This window comes from Scyliorhinus canicula, chromosome 5, assembly GCF_902713615.1.
Source record: "Scyliorhinus canicula chromosome 5, sScyCan1.1, whole genome shotgun sequence".
Classification (NCBI taxonomy): domain Eukaryota; kingdom Metazoa; phylum Chordata; class Chondrichthyes; order Carcharhiniformes; family Scyliorhinidae; genus Scyliorhinus; species Scyliorhinus canicula.
Window position 1 is genome coordinate 22945545 of NC_052150.1, and position 19691 is coordinate 22965235.

At 47.8% G+C, this 19691-nt stretch overlaps 1 protein-coding gene across 3 annotated transcripts; it reads right to left on the bottom strand.

Moving 5' to 3' along the window:
* Positions 1-6289: 6289 nt before the first annotated feature.
* vstm2a (V-set and transmembrane domain containing 2A) lies at positions 6290-17948 on the bottom strand. Of its 3 annotated transcripts, none has more exons than XM_038796772.1 (5): positions 17669-17948; positions 16435-16604; positions 12605-12655; positions 9818-10181; positions 6290-7446 (listed from the first exon to the last, which is right to left on the bottom strand). In XM_038796772.1, exons 1-5 carry the CDS (start codon positions 17745-17747, stop codon positions 7394-7396), a joined length of 717 nt encoding a protein of 238 aa, XP_038652700.1. In that variant the 5' UTR covers positions 17748-17948; the 3' UTR covers positions 6290-7393. The 3 variants fall into 3 exon arrangements, with proteins under 3 accessions (XP_038652700.1, XP_038652699.1, XP_038652698.1); XM_038796771.1 differs by having other exon boundaries at positions 6290-7565; XM_038796770.1 differs by lacking the exon at positions 6290-7446 and adding an exon at positions 7572-7813.
* Positions 17949-19691: the final 1743 nt, after the last annotated feature.

Here is a 19691-nt window from a genome sequence, read left to right on the forward strand (position 1 = left end):
TCTGTTTACTCTCTCTATTTATTTCTAATAATTAATAGAGTCCACCTAATTGCCTTTACAAAATGAGTGTTGTGGCGATAGTAGCACTTGTTTTTTTGAAAATTCATAATAAATATCTGAAATTGTTAAGAAAAGCACTTTTCTTTCAAATGTATTCAGGTATGTATTTATTTAAGCACACATTGCAACCACAGAATTCACTTTGACGTCCAACATTCTGTTATGCAGATATTAAATCATTGTTATCAAAGACACGGTCTCCTCCCGTTGCAAATGTTATAACAATTCTCAGAAATGTTTTTATGTGAACACAGTGCTCCATGAAGCTGAAAGGAGAATTTTATTCCCTGTTGTATTTTTGAACACGGTGGTTTTGACTTTAAAAGTGAGGGCACTCCACTTCTCCGTTCCGGAAACTTCACCTCAGGGAGTTGCCTTGCTGGGTTGCAATGGGATGCATCAGAATGAGACTCTGAACTTTCTAAATGGCGAGACGCTGGGAACTGTGAAGGAGTTGAGAGAAGTAGGGGCTCTGTACAGAAAGCACTAAATGTGAGTGGGCAGACGAAAAAAAAATTGGATGGGTTAATAGGATACAAGCCTTCATCTTGGGGGTGGGGGGGGGGAATAAAAAGGCTGGAAGTTAAGCTGCCATTATGTAGAGCTCTGGTTAGAACGCTTCTGGGGGACTGCAGTCCGTCTGGACACCATCTCTCGAGAAGGATATCAGGATGGAAGGCAGTGCAATGCAGATTCACTGGACTTACCCTCCTTCTCTTTCAGGTACTATGCCCTAATAGGGTATTGGTGACCGTGAACTTCCATTGGATTAGCTTGTGATTATACTTGGCAAAGTGCTGTAGTGGTTTACCATTGCCTCCTGCAGTATGGCTGAAGAGGAAGCTCTCACGCTCTCTACCGATTGCCATCAGGTGTATTGGAAGGTTTTGCAGGCTTATAATCATCCTGTTTGACCATGTCATAAACACACTGCTGCACACTGTCTGTGTGGAGTCTGCACGTCCTCCCCGTGTGTGCGTGGGTTTCCTCCGGGTGTTCCGGTTTCCTCCCACAGTCCAAAGATGTGCAGGTTAGGTGGATTGGCCATGCTAAATTGCCCGTAGTGTAAGGTTAATGGGGGGATTGTTGGGTTACGGGTATACGGGTTACGTGGGTTTAAGTGGGGTGATCATTGCTCGGCACAACATCGAGGGCTGAAGGTCCTGTTCTGTGCTGTACTGTTCTATGTTCTATGTTCTATAAAACCGAGTTTAGGTCAACAATGCTCAAGAAGCTCGACACTGGACAAAGCAGCTTGCTTGATTGGCATCGCTTCCACAAATATTCACTCCCTCCACCATCGACGCATAGTAGCAGCCTTGGTACCATCTACAAGATGCACTGCAGGAACTCAACAAGGTTCCTTAGGCAGCACCTTCCAAATCCACAACTAAAATCATCTAGAAGGACAAGGACAGTATTACCGGGAACACCCCCTTCAGGCCACTCACCTTCCTGCCTTGGAAATATATCGCTGTTCCTTCACCGTCGCTGCGTCAAAAACCTGAAACTCCCTCCCTAACTGCACCATGGGTGTAACTACACTACATGACTGCAGCAGTTCAGGAAGGCAACTTCCCACAACTTTATCAGGGGCAATTAGGGATGGGCAATGATGGCTGGGCTCACCAATGAATCCCCCATCCCTTGAATGAATTAAAAAAATTAAAAAAGAAATTGTAAAGGCTGGGGTGGTGGGGCAGCACGGGGGTACAGTGGGTAGCACTGCTCCCTCACAGTGCCAGGGACCCAGGTTCAATTCTAGCCTTGGGTGACTGTATGTGTGGAGTTTGCATGTTCTCCCAGTATCTGCAAGGATTCTCTGCGGGTTACTCTTTCCTCCCCAAAAAGTACAGGTTACGTGGATTGGTCATGCTAAATTGTCCCTCAGTGTCCAAAGATGTGCAGGTTAGATGGGTTTACAGGGATAGGGCGGAGGACTGGGCCTAGGTAGGGTGCTCTTTCAGAGAATTGGTCTAGATGCAATGGGCCGAATGGCCTCCTTCTGCACTGTAGGAATTCTATGGTTCAATGGATAGACATATATTGATTAAAGGTGTTAAGAGATTAGGACCAAGGGAAAATGGAGTTAGAATATGAGTCACCATTCTAATTGAATGGTGGAACAGGCCTGAGTGGTCAAATGCCGAAGTACTTTTTCTTATCACTAAATTCTTAAATGGTCTCTGTGGCATTTGGTCCCTGTGGGCAAGTATAAGAGGGACAGTGCATCTTCTAATAACAATAATCTTTATCAGTGTCACAAGTAGGCTTACAATAACACTGCAATGAAGTTAATGTGAAAAGCCCCTAGTCACCACATTCCGGCGCCTGTTCAGATACATGGAGGGAGAATTTAGAATGTCCAAATTACCTGACAACACGTCTTTCAGGACTTGTAGGAGGAAACCTGGGCACCCAGAGGGACTCACACAGACACAGGGAGAACGTACAGATTCCGCACAGAAAGTAACCCAAGCCAGGAATCGAACCTGGGACCCTGGTGCTGTGAAGCAACAGAGCGAACCACTGTGCTACCATGTTCACCCTCCTTTTATCAGCTTCCGAGAGACAGTGAGAACCATGGCTCTGATCTACCATCGTCTTTTTTCCTAGATGTTGGGCTCATGAAGTCAAATAATTCTGGACAAATGAAAGATCTAACCTTTCAGTGCTGTCCATTCTGAGAATGATGGTCCCAGGAGCGGTTGAGAGGCTGCAGGAGAGGGGTTGGGGGGAGAGGTGCGTCTGGGGTGTGTGTGAGTGAGGGGAGAGATAAGGGGTAAGGGAACATTCTACAAAAGAAGGGAAAGGTTACCTTGGTTCATCTGGGCCTCCTTGGAAGGTTACGTGAAGATATCCTGAAAACCATCTTGGACATAAAAGTTTTATGTCCAATGATTTGAAATGCATTGCAACCTGAAACTTACTAATCGTGGTGGAGGTTCTTCAATTCTTAGAATTGGATGGTTTGCTTTGAAGAAAAATCTAGAAATATCTGTCAAACTGAAGCATAGCAACAATCATCCAGTGAATCTTTCGTTGCACTTACAGTTCAGTCCCAGGCGGCAGTTTGGGATTGGAAGTTCTCCCCAGATAAAAGTGCTGATGTTCAGACAGTATACATGAAATGCACTGCTGCAAGTAATGGAAGCAGGATCTGTAGTATCTGCCAGAAGGGGATTGAATCTCTGCTTAAAAGGGAAGACATTGCACGGTTATGGGTTAAAAGTAGGCCAGTAGCTCTGACAACCCCAGGCATGGTAGGCCAAATCCCTCTGTGGTTGTTTGATTCTGTGATAGCATGCTGGGAAACATCCTGCTGTCTACACATTTTAAATTAAGATTTGGTAGGTTTATAAATTCATCCAGGCCAAATGCCCCACAGCAAATTGCAAACTACGTTTCACCTCTAAAACTGGATTCATACTGCCCAAATGTTTCCACTGGGGGAGCATCTCAATTCATTTGACCCTGTATATTGATTGGTCCAGATGGGATGCTCCTTGCAGTGTCAACGAACTCGTAAGCACATTCCCACTCCTGAGAGAAAGGGGGGGGGGGGGAGTTTGACTGAGTAAAATGTGCGTTGTCTGGTCAGAGAGTTAAATCAAATAAAATATGCTGGAAAAACTCAGCAGGTCTGGCAGCATCTGTGGAGAAGGGGAACAGAGTTAAGCTCCAACGAGGGGGTCAGATTTGACTCAAAAACATGTTTCTCTCTCCACAGATGCTGCCAGACCGGTTGAAATTATTCAGCAGTTTTCTGTTTTTTATTTCAGATTCCCTGCATCTGTTTAGCTCACTCTGGTTTAGCTCACTCGGCTAAATTGCTGTCTTTTAAAGCAGACCAAGCAGACCAGCAGCACAGTTCGATTCCCGTACCAGCCTCCCCGGACAGGCGACGGAATGTGGCGACTAGGGGCTTTTCACAGTAACTTCATTGAAGCCTACTCGTGACAATAAGCGATTTTTCATTTTTCATCTGCCATATTTTTGTTTCTGTTAAATAAAAACACTGGAACCACGCCACTACAGTTGACTGGAAACTTAGCTCTGGCGGGAATTATTGAAAGGTACTGGGCGCTAGCCTAAAGTGATAGGACTTGTCACAGGAAGGATTCTCAGCTGACGGGTGAGTAGTCCATTCACTTTTAAGCTCACCCCAACCCCTCTGTATCAGCATGAGAGAGAATAAAGCAGAATCTAGGAAATTAGGGGCGGCAGCACAGTGGTTAGCACTGTTGCTTCACAGCTCCAGGTTCTCAGGTTCGATTCCCGCTTGGGTCACTGTCTGTGTGGAGTCTGCATGTTCACTCCGTTTCTATGTGGATCTTCTCCGTGTGCTCCGCTTTCCTCCCACAGTCCAAAAGATGTGCAGGTTAGGTGGATTGTCCATGGTAAATTGCCCTGAGTGTCCAAAAAAAAGGCTAGGTGGGGTTACGGGGATAGGGGTTGAGGTATGGGCTTAAGTGGGGTGCTCTTTTCTAAGGGCCGGTGCAGACCCGATGGGCCGAATGGCCTCCTTCTGCACTGTAAATTCTATGATTATTATTTATTTGTGCAATTAATCGTATGTTACTGCCAGGAGTGATATTCAGAGAGAAAAACAAAAACATTGTGGGTGGGTCTAAAATAAAAACAGAAACTGTTGGTTATGCTCAGCAGGTCTGGCAGCATCTGTGGAGAGAGGAGGAGGGTTAACGTTTCAGGTCTGATGAAAGATCAGCCACCTGAAATGTTAAAGTCCTTCCTTCCAAGGATGCTGCCTGAACCTGCTGATCATTTCCAGCACTCCCTCGATGATAATCCCATGTGGATAGTCCGATCACCAGTTGAATGAATATGGCAGACATCCTGTACTGTTTTCTCATTCTGCAGGGGAGATTCCAATCCACCCAGAGTCTTGGGTCAGTCCCAGCTACAGTCATTAGCGGAAACTTCCGGAGAGTACTTTACTGCAGGGCCGGTCACCCCCCCCCCCCCCCCCCCCCAGGGGGAAACAACTCACCCATCCGCTTAACTAGGTGATTCACACCGCAGTTATTGTTTCGGAGCCTGAGACACACGGACCATAATCACGAATGCAGCCCGTTAGGGGAGAAACCGCGAGCTGTTCCCCCACAGTTTATCTCCTTACAGGAGTCAGCCAGCGCATCAAAAGGAGAGTGTCCATTATATTTCTTCGCGATAAAGCTGTAAATAGACATCTGCAGGGCATTGGGGGGGGGGGGGGGGGGGGGAGTAGGAGTAATGGGCCGAATGGTCTCCTTCTGTGTTGGACTATTCGTGGTTCTACAACGTGGACAACAGAAAATGTAACAAAACCAGAAAATACTGGAAAATCTTACCAGGTCTGACAGCATCTGTGGAGAGAGAAGGGAGCTAACATTTTGAGTGTGGATGACTCTATAAATATAATTTATAGTTTATTAGATATAGCATTTCTAGAGTGTCTTCTGAGGACCCCAGGATGTCCCAAACCAATGAACGGTGGTCATTGTTGATTACTGGAGGAAAGGTGGCAGCCAATTTGTGCACAGCAAGATCTCACAGCACCAATGTGACGATTACCACATAATATACATTTTCCCCCCACTCGTGTTGATTTGAGGCATGACGTGCTAAATCCTCTGCTCCCCACTAGGGATCTTTTATGTCCCTTTTGACTTTTCATTGGAATGGCCACAGCGCCTGCAACCCCCTCTCAGTGCTGCTGGGGAGCATCAGCTGAATATGACATGTCCCCCCTCCCCCTCCCCCCCCCAAAAAAATGGTCCCCTGAACCACCTCTCGGAGAGAGACTCTACTTGAACATTTAGCAATTCATGGACACTCTAAATAAAGTACCACCCGGTAGTGTTGGCAAATGCTCACCCCCACTGCCTCTGCACACAAATATGCATCCCCGCCCCCACCGTGACACATGGCGGGAGTGAGTGGGTGGCGAGTTATTGAATGTACCCTGCAACCGGCAGCGTTTACAGACAAGTGAAATTAACGCGCGAGAGAGAAGCGACATTTCCTGGTCAATTTCACATCCTTCCGCACAGCAAAGCACGGTGAGCTGATGAAATTAACACAGCAGGGAGGAGGGGGGGGGGGGGGGGGCACATAAATTCCACATTTAATTCCAACATTTGAGCCCACCAGCACAGCGGGAACTATCCTTTAATTGCAGTTTCCAATCAAAGGCGCATGAAACAAAAAATAAAATAGAACATCCTCCTTCATCGTTTTTTTTTGTTTAATTCTACGTGATTTTAGTCTCTACATAATATTTCCAGTCGGTATCTTTGCGGGTCTAACGTTCACCGTGGTTGCGATCGGGTGAGGGCGGAACACACGAAGATGACATTTAATTACAGAGAAATTAAACACGGCCTGAAGTCAACATTAGCGCGCGATTTGCAATATTCCCTTCAACTCGCCTCTCTTTAAGAAACAAAACACTCGCGCGGTACCGGCACTGTCTTTATCGGTGTCACAGACCGTTCGAAAATTGTCTTTTTGTTTGTTAAATACACAACTTGCATTTGGATATCTGGCCGGAATATCTTCGTGAACACGTTAGCGGGAGTGGAAATTAAAGAGGGGGGTGGGGGAAGGTTGGGGAGAGGTCACACAGGGTGGCGTTCTTAAAAATTAAAAATTCAGCCTGTTATTTGGAAAGGAACAAAAATACCTTACTGGTGTCACAGCGAGCATTGGAAATGGCAAACGGGGAAGATTGGATGTGGGGGTAGAACGACAGCACACTGAAAAGCGGTAAATCATCTGGCTTTTAAGGTCGGCTCCTGCACACACAGGAGATTCCCCAACGAGTTGATACATCAAACCGGCACAGGTAAAATGAAAATAATACACGCCCAGGTGCTGGAAGCGATGCTGCACATGTCCAAAAGGTGTCTCTATTGCGATGAGAATCCTGCACACATACACACACACACACACTTAAACACAGAGAGATATGGTGAAAATCGAGGCTCCTTCAAAGGATGGTCAGGGTGCCGTTAAAGTGGAGGAGGTGCAGTTGAAATCTCGCACACCCACACGCTGAATGTTGCCAGACGCCGCTTCGGTGGCGGACAGAGTTTAGTTGAACTGATGGTGTTCCCCCTGGTGCCAGATTGTGGAAGAGAATGCCCCTATTCTTGTGATCTTGCCCCCCCCCCCCCCCCTCCCCACAAAGTGGTTCATTATCAACAAGCAGTCCATTTGCAGTAAGTATCCTGAGCAATGGTGCTCTTTTTCGCTGCCATTTTGCTGCCTCTATAAGGGGCTCCCGTTTTCTAGAGAATGACAGTACATTGGGTGCAGAAGGGTGGGTGTTTTAAGTCGATTTTGCTGTCCAGTCCATGGATTTAACCATCCAACCGCTCTTTGCTTTAAGAGAAAGTGATAGTGGAAAAGTCAGCACTGAGACTATAGCAAAGCACCCTTCACAAAGCCACAAAAAAGCAGCAGGACACCTAGTCCATCGCTTGCAGTTACGATCGTCGTACCTGCGGAAGAAGTTAAAACATTCGCTCATCTGGAAGATTTTGTTTCCCAATATTTCTTAGCAACGTTTCTCGACACATTTCACACTGACGCTGGCATCTCCGGTTTAAACGCCCGTCGCTTTGGCTTGGCATGCATTCACGCAACACGACACAGTCCGACCCTGGTTTACAAAAAAAATAACCCAAAGGGGCGCTGCAAAGTGATCTTAAGAGGAAAGCAGCATTCTCAGCCAGCCAGCATCTAGTTACTGAAACAACAAGACAGCGTGAGAATGGTGTATCTGCTGCATTACAGTTTCATCAGACAGAGAGGTTCTCGTCTGCAGGACCTCGATTCGATTTTATCAAATGTAATCTTAAAACAATACTGCACTCTGCAGATTGGAAGAGTGGTCACAATAATGGCTAGCTGACATGCGGGGCTAACTCCACATCGTAGTAATAATTACAGTTAGGTACATACATTCATATAAATGTTTCGCAATTACAATTAAATATATCACATACATACTACCCAGAGTAAATTTTAGGGAGACAAGGGCCATCTAAACATGGAAGTAAAATGACCGATAGAACAAGGTTAAGATGTGGTTATACTGTGTCCTGGATGAATGGTGTTTTCTACATGGGTGTATCGTAGTGACTATTTGCAGAGTTTACTTGCCAGTAGCCGAGTGGTGACAAATCCTGCCAATGTTGCAGCACACGTGACTCTGGCGACCGACATCAACTGACCTTTGTTATTCCTGTGAAACGTGCCCTGGTCTGAGTGGTTCTAAAGAATGATGTTCACTTGCAAACTCCAGGACTCTCATTCAAAGCCTCATCCCTCCTCCTGATCTGCTCACATTTCCCTCTGAGGGTCTGTGGTGCCATTGGATTCAATTGCAGCTCACCGCTGACCTCTATATCCCCATATACTCCAGGCACAGCTTTAAGACGAGACAGCTTGCATCAACAGATTGGGGAGCACCTAGCTCCCTCTGTTGGCCAGCACCGGAAGAAATTCTAGGCTCCGGTTTCTCGGTCAACATTCTTCCCTCGGGCACCACTGACAATGGAATAACTAGTTCTTCAGCCCATCTGGCCTTGGTTAGACTATGCTTTGCAGCAAGCTGTCTTCTGCCTGTGCGTAACTTTAGAAAACAAATGGTTGGGAAGTACTTTAAAATATGTTGAAGCCCTGATGAAAAGTATCACAGAAATGGGATGTTTTTGTTTGTATACCTCATGCTTTCAGATTGCCCAACCACAAACGGCTGTTAGTCTAGATGTACCTGTACTAATTACAATCTATCTTAACATGACACGTTATTCTTTGTGAATACACTGTGTAGATACTGTCTATTGCCTAGAGTGTTCTAAAGTGTAGAATATAGCTTCTAGATGATCTATTTTCAATAAATAATGTGAATGTTCTTTCTATGATTAATAGGCACAGTGACAAGCTTACAACACCAGGTTAAAGCCCACCAGGTTTGTTTGGAATCACGAGCTTTCAGAGCATAGCTCCTTCATCAGGGGAGACCTATGTCAAGGTATCATGTGTCAAGGCATCTTGTGTCAAGGTATCATGTGTCAAGGTATTATGGGTCATGGTATCATGTGTCAAGGTATCATGGGTCATGGTATCATGTGTCAAGGTATCATGGGTCAAGGTATCATGTTTTGAGGTATTATGTGTCAAGGTATTATGGGCCAAGGCATCATGTGTCAAGGTATTATGGGTCAAGGTATTATGTGTCGAGCTATTATGTGTCAAGGTATCATGTGCCAAGGTATTATGGGTCAGGGTATCATGTGTCAAGGTATCATGTGCCAAGGTATTATGGGTCAGGGTATCATGTGTCAAGGTATCATGGGTCAAGGTATCATGTTTTGAGGTATTATGGGTCAAGGTATTATGGGCCAAGGTATTATGGACCAAGGCATCATGGGTCAAGGTATTATGGGCCAAGGTATTATGGGCCAAGGAATCATGTGTCAAGGCATTATGGGTCAAGGTATTATATATCAAGGTATTATGGGCCAAGGCATCATGTGTCAAGGTTTTATGGGCCAAGGTATTATGGGCCAAGGCATCATGTGTCAAGGTATTATATATCAAGGTATTATGGGCCAAGGTATTATATATCAAGGTATTATGTGTCAAGATGCTTGATGAAAAGAAGTGTGCTGTCTTGAGGGGAGGGTGACAATTGGACCTGTGAGCCTGATACCTGTACTCTCTCGGAAGGCGGTACCTCGCCTACCTGATGTGGATGTGGCGCTCTGCCTGAGGATTGTGGCGGCGGGCCTGCTGGTGGCTCCTGTCTGTCCCTTTTGAGCGCTTCGGTTGTTGGGGAAGCGGCGACCCGGCCGCTCGCTGGAGGGCGCGGAGACGGCGGGCGGGCCCCGCATTCCCTTGCCGTCGTGGAGGGGCAGCGGCGGCGCCTCGAGTGCCTGCAGGGCCCGGGCGTGACTGGCGTTCACGTAGAGGTGCCCCTGGGCCTTGTACTCGTGCAGCTCGCCGTTGTTGGCGTCGGTAACCCGGCACTCGTACAAGCCTTCGTCCTCTTTCCGCACTTTGGAAATCTGCAGTCTGTGTGAGATATCACTGCCCATCACTTTCACTGTCTGCAACAGGGTGGGGGAAACGAGAGAGAAAATGACCAGGCTGATAAATAGATCATTATCACCAGCAGAGTGCCCCTCACCACCCACCCACGCACACCCATACCCACACCCACCCTCATCCCCCGCCCAGAGAAAACAAAATCACCAACAAAGTCCCCAGGAAGAAATTAACAAAAAATTAATAATAATCTGGGCCAAGTCTCAGACGAGTAACAACGTTTTTGTTGCTGTTCAAGACCTTGTACCAGGGCAGGGTACACCTTCCTGTAATTATCCCAATGTGATAACGACATGATTGAACCCTGCTGTTTATTCACACAGGTCAATGTGCCCCTGGCGTGGTCCAGAGGGCTCTGCTGTCAATTACTCAAGATAAAAAGGAGCAAAAAGCAAGTGCAGTTTCTGCATGACACCTTGGGTGAAAGGACATCTCTCCGGGAGACTGGGAGCGGCGCTTCTATGTTGAGATTGGATGATGTAATTCAGAAGCAGATTAAGGTTAATGAGCAGATAGACGCCAACCAGGACTGTGCACCATTCGGTCATTCCTCACTCCTCGGATTTAATATCCTCGCTCGTGTTGAGATGGGTCTGAAGGACGCAGCAACGCCGATTACATTTACAACTGCAAAGCAGTTTATTGCGCTTCTCATGGCAAATCCCCCGGTGTGCATTTGGTTCCACAATGTGACAGTGACCAATTAAAGGAGCGAGCTTGTTAATTAACATTATCATTCATCGCTTTTACTCCATTAGGAATTAATCGAATTTAAATGAACTTCAATTGCGAAATTTGATTACATTCACAAGCAAAATACCAGTTGCACATTTTCCTTTAACATTGTCGCCATCTGCAGAAACACGACGCGCGCACAATGGCGACAGCCGTTGGCTACGTGGAAGTAACATGTTACTGCTGTTCACATTTGCATCATTTTCTCTTCCTGTGTCCGTGTTTTCACTGGTAGGCATTGGACAGTGGCTGTGCTTTACAAGCGGCTGATACACTCACCACACCACCATCAGCTCTACCCCCACCCCTAAACCCTTCTTACCCCCACCATCTAAACCCCCAACTACCCCCACCACCTCTACCCCATCCCCCACCCAAAACCCCCTACCCCCACCCCAAAAATCCCCAACTACCCCTAACATCGCTACCACACCTCCACCCAAACCCCCACCCCCAAAATCCCCAACTACCCCAACCAAACATATCTACCCCCATCCCCCACACAAACCCCCACCCCCAAAACCCCCAACTACCAGGAACATCTCTACCCCATCCCTCATCGTAAACTACCAACTACACCACCCCCAAAATCCCCAACTACCCCTGATATCTCTACCCCACCCCATAACCTTTAACCCACCCTCACCCAAAACCGTTACCACACCCCCAAAATCCCCAACTACCCCCACCACCCAAAACCCCCAAATACACCCACCTCCTAGAGCCCACCCCCACCCAAAACACCAACCACCCCCACCACCTCACCCCATCCCCCACCCACTACCCCCACTCACAAAATCCCCAACTACCCCATCACCTCTACCCATCCCTCCACCGTGTAAACCTCCAGCTACCCCACCAAATCAACCTCACCTATCCCCATCCTCAACTACCAAACTACCTGTACTCCATCCCCCAAACCCCAACTACCTCACCAATTATACCCCATCCCATCCTCGCACCCTCAACTATCCCCAACTATCCCACCACCTCTACCCACCCCTCCCCACCCTCAACTACCCTCACTACCTCTAGCCAATCCACCAAAGCCTCAACTACCCCCAACTATCCCACCACCTCTACCCACCCCTCCCCACCCTCAACTACCCTCACTACCTCTAGCCAATCCATCAAAGCCTCAACTACCCCCAACTATCCCAACATTTCTACCCACCCCATCCCCCATCCTCAACTACCCTCACTACCTCCACCCCATCCACCAAGCCCCCAACTACCCCAATTATCCCACCGCTTCTACCCACCCCATCCCCTCCACCCTCAACTACCCCCAACAATCCAACCACCTCTACCCACCCCATCCCCTCCACCCTCAACTACCTCTACCCCATAACCCACACCAACTAACTACACCCCAACCCCGCATCACCGCTACTCCCACCACCTCTAACCCCCCACTCTCCACCAACCCCCGAGCCTCGCCCCCCATCTACCTCCAACCTGCACCCCCCCCCCCCCCCCCCACCAACCAACTCCCTCCCCCACCACCAACACCGCCCAGCCCCCACCCATTTGAGAGCCCACAGAGCTCACTACACATCTCAGAATCCTGTCAGCAAGCAGGCCAGAAAAACCACCCCCACCCCCAACCCCCAGACCCACCCGAAGATTAACGCAATTGAATGAAGGCGGTCGGGACGGTGTAGACAGCTTTGTCCTGACACATACTCACACTTATTTTCGTCTCGTCGTTGATCATTTCGCTTTGTGGCAAAGTGTCCAACTGCAGGAAGAGAGGAGAGAAGACAACATGAGATCCAGGCAACCCCCCCTCCCCAGTCAGGCCAAGGAGTAGGCCGGCACCGTGACATTTCAGCTTGGAAATGTGCAGGTGACAATGAAATGACATGCCAGCTCATGGGCAGCACTGATAAGGCAAGATGCAGATGGCAGAGCGTTAAGTGGCAAACCTGGCACTCCCACCGTTTCGGATGTGCGGATCAGCGCGAATTCAGTGCCTGCTTTAAACCGGCCCAGGTTCCCAGTATCTGATGCGTAAAGCGGGCGCATTGTTCCAACCACCTTATCCCAGTCGCCAGATAGAACTGCTCTGGCTCGGCGCGCGAAAGACTTGGCACATTTCCCCGTATATCTGCTGACATTACGCCGTCATCCATGAGATTGTAAACAGCCAGCTTTCCCCAGTGATGGGCTCGGATCCACTCTTTAACAGGCCTCCAGCTGTTTGGACGGGGCACCGCGTCAGTTACCCACCCTGCTCTGTATCATTGCATTAGGGGGGTGAGGCAGAATGACACCCTCTCCTCACATTGGCAGCAGTGTGACAGGGTTCTGGGTGTTAGGGACGATATTAACGGATGTCTTCGTGTGACTGTGCTTCTTCACTCGACATGTGACACTGCTTCGAGCTTTTCCCTGTTTCTTGTATATTTAAGTTCCAGTCCCTTCACATTACCCCCCCCCCCCCCCCCCCACTCCCACCCTGGAACATGGTTCTCTGATAGCGAATACATTTATTGTCTTAACTCAAAACGACAGATTTCTCTCTTTTTTTGTATATATGACCGAGTTTCTCTGACAAAAAGCACCTAAACCCGGAGAGACGCGCCCAATGTTAACAGGAGCAACAACTGAGACCATCTCTTCAAATATCCCGACGTGGATTTCCAGCCAATCTGGCCGGCCGTCATTGTTTAGAACCATTTTAAATCAAATTCTTCTTTCGAGGGTTCACATAGGAAAAGACTAACGCCGCAAAACAGGGAGCGTGCAGATCTGCTCCCGGCAACAGTCGCCTTTTCCTCCCTGTGTCCCAGTTACTGCGGGCTGTTCTCTTTGCATCGAAGGGTACGTGGAGAGCAGATGCCAGGCTTTGGAGAAATACCCTCCCAAATCCAGCTAACCTCAGAGCCGCAATGGAATCAGCAGGCGCAGGTTTTATTGAGCAATCCCACAGACGCAAAACGGGGCTTCAGAATTTAGCCAGGTGGGAGAATGTGTGGGAGGGAGTGTGTGTGGGGGTGGGAGTGAGTGGATGTGGGAGTGTGCGGGTGGGAGTTTTTTTGTGAGGGTGTACATGTGGGATGGGGGGGGGGGTGTTTAAAGAATGCGGGAGGGAGTGTGTGCTGGGGTGTGGGGCAGTGTTCCGTTTCAGAGCGAGTGAAGGATGGTGTGCCAAAATGTGAAAAGGAATGTGTGCAGGGGGTGTGTGAGCAGGCGTGTGATGGAGCACGAGGGGACGTGTGTGAGCGTGTGTGTGCCAGGGAGGTTGGAGGGAGGATGAGCACATGCAAGGGTGTGTGTGCGTTTGCAATGGTGCGTTGTATTTAAGACAATGTGGTTGAGGGGTGATCTGTGTGTTTGAGGGAGTGTATGTGAGGGTGTATGTATCCATGTGAATGCTTGTTTGAGAGTGTGTCTGGAAAGAATTATGTACGTTGCACATTCTCCCCATGTCTGCGTGGGTGTCACACCCACAACCCAAAGATGTGCTGGTTAGGTGGATTGGCCACGCTAAATTGCCCCTAAATTGGGGAAAAATAATTGGGTACTCTAAATTTATATTTTAAAAAAAGAATTGTGTATGGATCTGGGTGTGAAGAAGTACGTGTATGTCATAGGGAGTGTAAGTATGTAGGTTGGTTTGTTTGAGAGTGTGTGTGTGGGTGTTTTTTTATATGTGTGTGAATATGGGAGTGCTTGAGTGTGAGTGTGTGTATATGTGAGAGCCCCATGTCTTTAAGTGTATGCATGTGGGAGAGACAGTAGGAGTATGTGCAATGCAAGTGTTTGGGGGTATGTGTGTGTGTTTGTGTTTATGTGTAAGAGAGTGTGTGCAAGGAAATGTATTTGTATCTGTGTGAGAGACTGGTGTATGTGAAGGAGTGTGTAGGAGAGTGTGTGAAGGGATGTGTGGAAGGGCATGTGTGTGTGTGTTTGAGGTGTTTGTGCTTGGATTTGAGTGCATAAAAGTGTATGCATGTCAAGAATATGTTTGTGAGGGCGTGTGTATGGGAAAGAGCATGTGAGAGAGTGCTTGTGTGTGATTGAGTGTGTGTGTTTGAGGGTGAGTGTGTTTGAACATCTATGTGCATGTGTTTAAGGATGTGTGTGGGAGTGTATGTTTGTGTGTGAAGGGGTGCGTATTTGTTTGTGAGAGAGTGTATATGTGTGTGCGAGAGAAGTGTGTCTGCAAGGATGTCTGTGCATGAAAGAGTGTGAGTCACGGGATTTGTGATTGTTTGTATGAGGGGCTGTGTGGGGTATGGGGCTTTAGTGTGTTTGTCTAATAGACCTGTGTGAAGGAGTGGGTGTTTATGTGTGAGGGTTGTATGTGTGTGTGTGAGGTTGTGCATTTGAGAGAGTTAATGTGTGTGGGGGTGCCTGTGTGTGAGGATATGTTCGTGAGGGTACTTGTGCATGAGGGAGTGTGTGCAAGAGTGTATGATTGATTGTGTCTGTTTGTGTGAGGGTGTGTGTTTGTGTGATAGGTAGTGTGTGGAGTATATTTGAGGGTGTGTGGAGTGTGTGTAATGGTGTATATGTGAGAGGGTGGATGTGTGTATTAAGTAGTGTATGTGAAGGACGCCTATGTGTGAAGGAGTGTGAGCAAGGTGTGTTTGTGTGTGTATGAGGATGTGTGTTTGTGAGGGAGGGAATGTGTGCATGGTGTGTATGTGGGAGTACATGCATGATGTGTGAGCAGATGTGTGTGGGAGGGAGTAGGTGGTGTGTGTGTGTGTCAGGGTGTGCTTGAACGTTTGTCTGTGTGTATGTGTATGAAAGTGTGTGTGTGACAATTTCTGTGAAGGTGTGTGTGACAGTGTCTGTGAAGGTGCGTGTGAGTGTGAAGGTGTATGGTGTATGTGTGTTTAAAGGTGTGTATGTATGGTGTTTGAGTGAAAAGGTGTGTGGTTTGTGTAGGTGTGTGTGTGAAGGTGCGTGAGTCTGAAGGAGTGTGTGTGCAGATATGTAAGTATGAAGGCGTGTGGTATGTGTATGACGGTGTGTGGTGTGTGTATGAAGGTGTGGTGTGTGAAGGTGTGAGAGTGTGAAGATATGTGAGTGTGTGGTATGTGTGTGTGAAGGTGTGTGCATATGAAGGTGTGAGTGCAAAGGTGTGTGGTATGTGCATGAGGGTGTGTGGTGTGTGAATGTGTGTGATTGTGAAGGTATATGAGTGTAAAGGTTTGTGAGTGTGAAGGTGTGTGAGAGTGTGAATGTGTGTGTGAAGGTGTGTGTGAGTGTGAACGTGTGTGTGAAGGTATATGAGTGTGAAGGTGTGTGTGAAGGGATATGAGTGTGAAGGTGTGTGTGTGAAGGGATATGAGTGTGAACGTGTGTGTGAAGGTATATGAGTGTGAAGGTGTGTGTGAAGGGATATGAGTGTGAAGGTGTGTGTATGAAGGTGTGTGAATGTGAAGGGGTGTGTGACACTGTATGTGTGTCAGAGTGTAAGGGCTTGTCGAGAGAAGGATGCAAAGAGAAGGCGAGTTGAAATAACCGAGCCCTGTCGCCCCAGAAGTGTGGAGTCGCGGCTACCTGGATCTTGCTGGTCTCTGGACTGTACTCCTGCTCGGATGGAGCTCGAATGAACCACCACTGGATCTCCAGGTAATAGGACGGGGAGCCGCTGCCCCGGAAAGCGCAGGCCATTTCCACATTGTCCCCTTCTCTCGCCGTCACACTCTCGGGGAGCTCAGTGAATCGGGCTAGAGTGAACAAACGTTCAGATTCGATCAAAAAGCGCAGCAACTTCTCCCGCCAAACCATTACTGAAAACATTGTGCAGCCCAAAGCAGAGAGATTCCAATCCCCCCCACACGCAGCGCCCTCGCCAGCAACAGCTGGACTCGCTGTTTGTTTTGAAGAGACCTGGTGTTAATCCATTTGTGAAAACAGTCCGCACTCTCCATCCTTTCCACCGTGCATGTATTAATCATTATTTATAATTCAACATTTAAAAATACAAGGCAGGTGGTGAATACAAATGAGAATCTGGAGTCCGCACATAATGCCACCCTTTTCAAGCGGGAACACAAAATAATGCTGCCCATTAAGTGTCTCACAGTAACATTTATTCTCTCTACATTCCCCAATATATCATTCCCTCGATTTTTTTTTGTTACTTTCTGGTTTTCCTTCCTCTGACTCTTCCCACTTATCCTTCATTTCAGACATACCCCCTCTCCTCCTCCTTCCTGTTCTCCCATTTCCCATTCAATTTTTCCTCCTTCCAATTCTTGATTACCACCGTTTTCATCAAATTCTTCCCTGATGCTCCATGCAGAAGAAGCCCCCACAGCTTCTCACACAAATGCAACCTGTTTAAAATACATATATTGCAGGAGGCGGCATTAATCGTTGTTTAACCTCCAAATGCTCGGGCAGCCGGGTGTGTGTGTGTGTGCTGGGGGAGACATGAGTCTCTTGTTGGGTTCTTGTTTGTGTGGGTCCATTCCTTGCCCAATTTCCCACTTTCCCTCAATATCTGACTGACCGACTCCACCGACAGCCCAGAATCCCAGAGAGTCCCTTTCCAGAGCGGCTATTTTTTTTAATTACGCACCTTCCTATTCCAATAAATTATCTGTCCCCCCCCCCCCCCCTCCCAAAACAACCCAAAAAAATAAAAAGCAGTTTCAATAATTGCCCTTATCAGCGAGGGTGCTTCTAACAGACAGCAACATGCAACTCTCTCCCTCTCTTTCCCTCGCTTTAATCTCAGTCATAGGAGCCTGAAGAAAAGGGGTTTATCTATTAAGCACGCACTTACCTTGGGATGAAAAACCCAGATGAGCGCAAAAAACAAAAAGGCACCCAAATCCAAGAGAAAGAGGGAAGGTCCCCATCATCCCAAACAGACATCAGCAGCCGAGTGTCCTGAAAAAATCAGTAAACTGGAATTTTTCTTGGGAGCCGGTTTGATAGCTGCTGCATTCTGTTCCCGCTTTGCTGAGTGTCTGAGTGTGTGTGTTTCTGTGTGTGTGTGTGTCTGTAGCTATGTGTGTCTGGCTGTATCTGTGTGTGTGTCTGTATCTATGTATGTGTGTCTATCTGTGTGTCTGTATCTCTGTGTATGTATGTATCTCTATATGTGTGTCTGTATCTGTGTGTGTCTGTATCTGTGTGTGTTTGTATCTCTGTGTGTGTATGTATCTGTGTGTGTGTGTGTGTGTTGGATGGAGATCAGGGTTCCTGGAGGTGAGCTCGATTGCAGCTCATTAGCCCAATGGCCAGCTCCGGAGTGAGGCGAGAGAGAGAGACACTGCCTTTGGTCGAGAGGAGCGCCGAGCTGCCGCTGTTTTTCTTTCGGTACCTGCCCGCCCGTCTCCAGTGCGTCAGTCCCTTCTCCCCATTGCGTCTTCGCCCTCATCACAGAGTGCGAGCAGCAGCCCCCAGGAAATATCCGCCCATCATCCCGGCCAATCAACCTTGCACGCTGCAACTTCCCCCCCAGCTCTCTCTCTCTCCCCCCGCTCCGAGTGGATGGAAAGCAGCAAATGTGAGCGCGATGCAAAATAGGAAACACACAACACACACTTTTCAGAGGGCAAGGGGGGGAAAAAAAGGCGGATCAAACCAGAGCGACTGAAAAAAAACCCCGTGTTAGTGACAAATGCTCGCAATCCAACTAATGCAGCGAATGCAAAAGCTTGAACTACTTCACATTCACCCCCATTGCAGCTGAATACGCTGGATAGCTCCGCAGAGAGAGAGAGTGTGTTGTGTACCGGGGCGGAGGTTTAATGCAGTCGGCTTGATTTGTGCACTGCAACTTCTATAGCACGTTCCCGAAAGCAGTGGGTTGCCCAGATTGTTCAGTTCCACTGCGTCGAGCGAGGAGAAGATGAGCAGTCCCTTTGCAGAATCCAGTTTTGCCAGGTTAACCCCCAGGAGCAGAGGTTTCAGTGACTGGCAACGAGTAAAATCCCACTTCACAAGTGGGCACTGAACCTATCCAACCAAGTGCTTTTTCTTAGTCCATCCTCTGCAACTGGTTTAATCCCCCCCCCCCCCCCCCCCACCTAATTATTAAAATGCTAACCAGAATGGCCGCTTCAAAGGCAATACATAATTTAATAATCACCATCTCCATATGGACAGGGCGTTCTCAGATCCTGTCTGATATTCGCCCGAACACTGAAAAAAGACCAGAAAGTTGATAGAAGGGATCAGAAAGCTTACCATACAAGTGGAACGCAGGCATCCGCCATTTGCAAACAGAGGTTCTCTGATTTGAATATCAACAGGATCAGTTTACCACATTGGAAACACATCCCTTTCCACTTTCCCCGCCATCACATGGTACCCAGGCCTACATTCTGTCTTACCAGTCCAACCCACCACCAAGGATTTCATAAGCACCAGAACAAAACAGTAGGCCGGTCATTTTCTTAACATGTTATCATTAACAAAAATTTGTACTTATAGAGAGTCTTTACCCTTGTAAAATGTCTCAAGGCACTTCACACAAGCAACGTACGGAGATGTTCAGTCAGATTTGCTTTTTACTCATTTATGGGATGTGGGCATCGCTGTTTAGGCCAGCATTTATTGCCCATCCCTAGTCGTCCTTGAGAAGGCGGTGGTGAACTGCCTTCCTGAACCGCTGCAGCCCCTGAGGTGTAGGTACACCCACAGTGCTGTCAGGGAGGGCGTTTACGATTTTGACCCAGCGACAGTGAAGGAACAGCGGTATATTTTCAAGTCAGGACGGTGAGTGACTTGGAGCGAAACTCCAGATGGTGGTGTTCTCAGGTATCTGCTGCTCTTGCCCTCCTAGATGGTAGCGGTCA

Excerpts from the sequence above, each read along its gene's own strand:
- vstm2a (XM_038796770.1), bottom strand. The coding sequence starts at position 17,747 with ATGATGGGGACCTTCCCTCTTTCTCTTGGATTTGGGTGCCTTTTTGTT. Across the intron at positions 16,605-17,668 it reads TCTGGGTTTTTCATCCCAAG|CCCGATTCACTGAGCTCCCC; the intron begins GTAAGTGCGTGC and ends TGTTCACTCTAG. Across the intron at positions 7,814-9,817 it reads GAGCGCCACATCCACATCAG|TAACTAGATGCTGGCTGGCT; the intron begins GTAGGCGAGGTA and ends TTGTTGTTTCAG.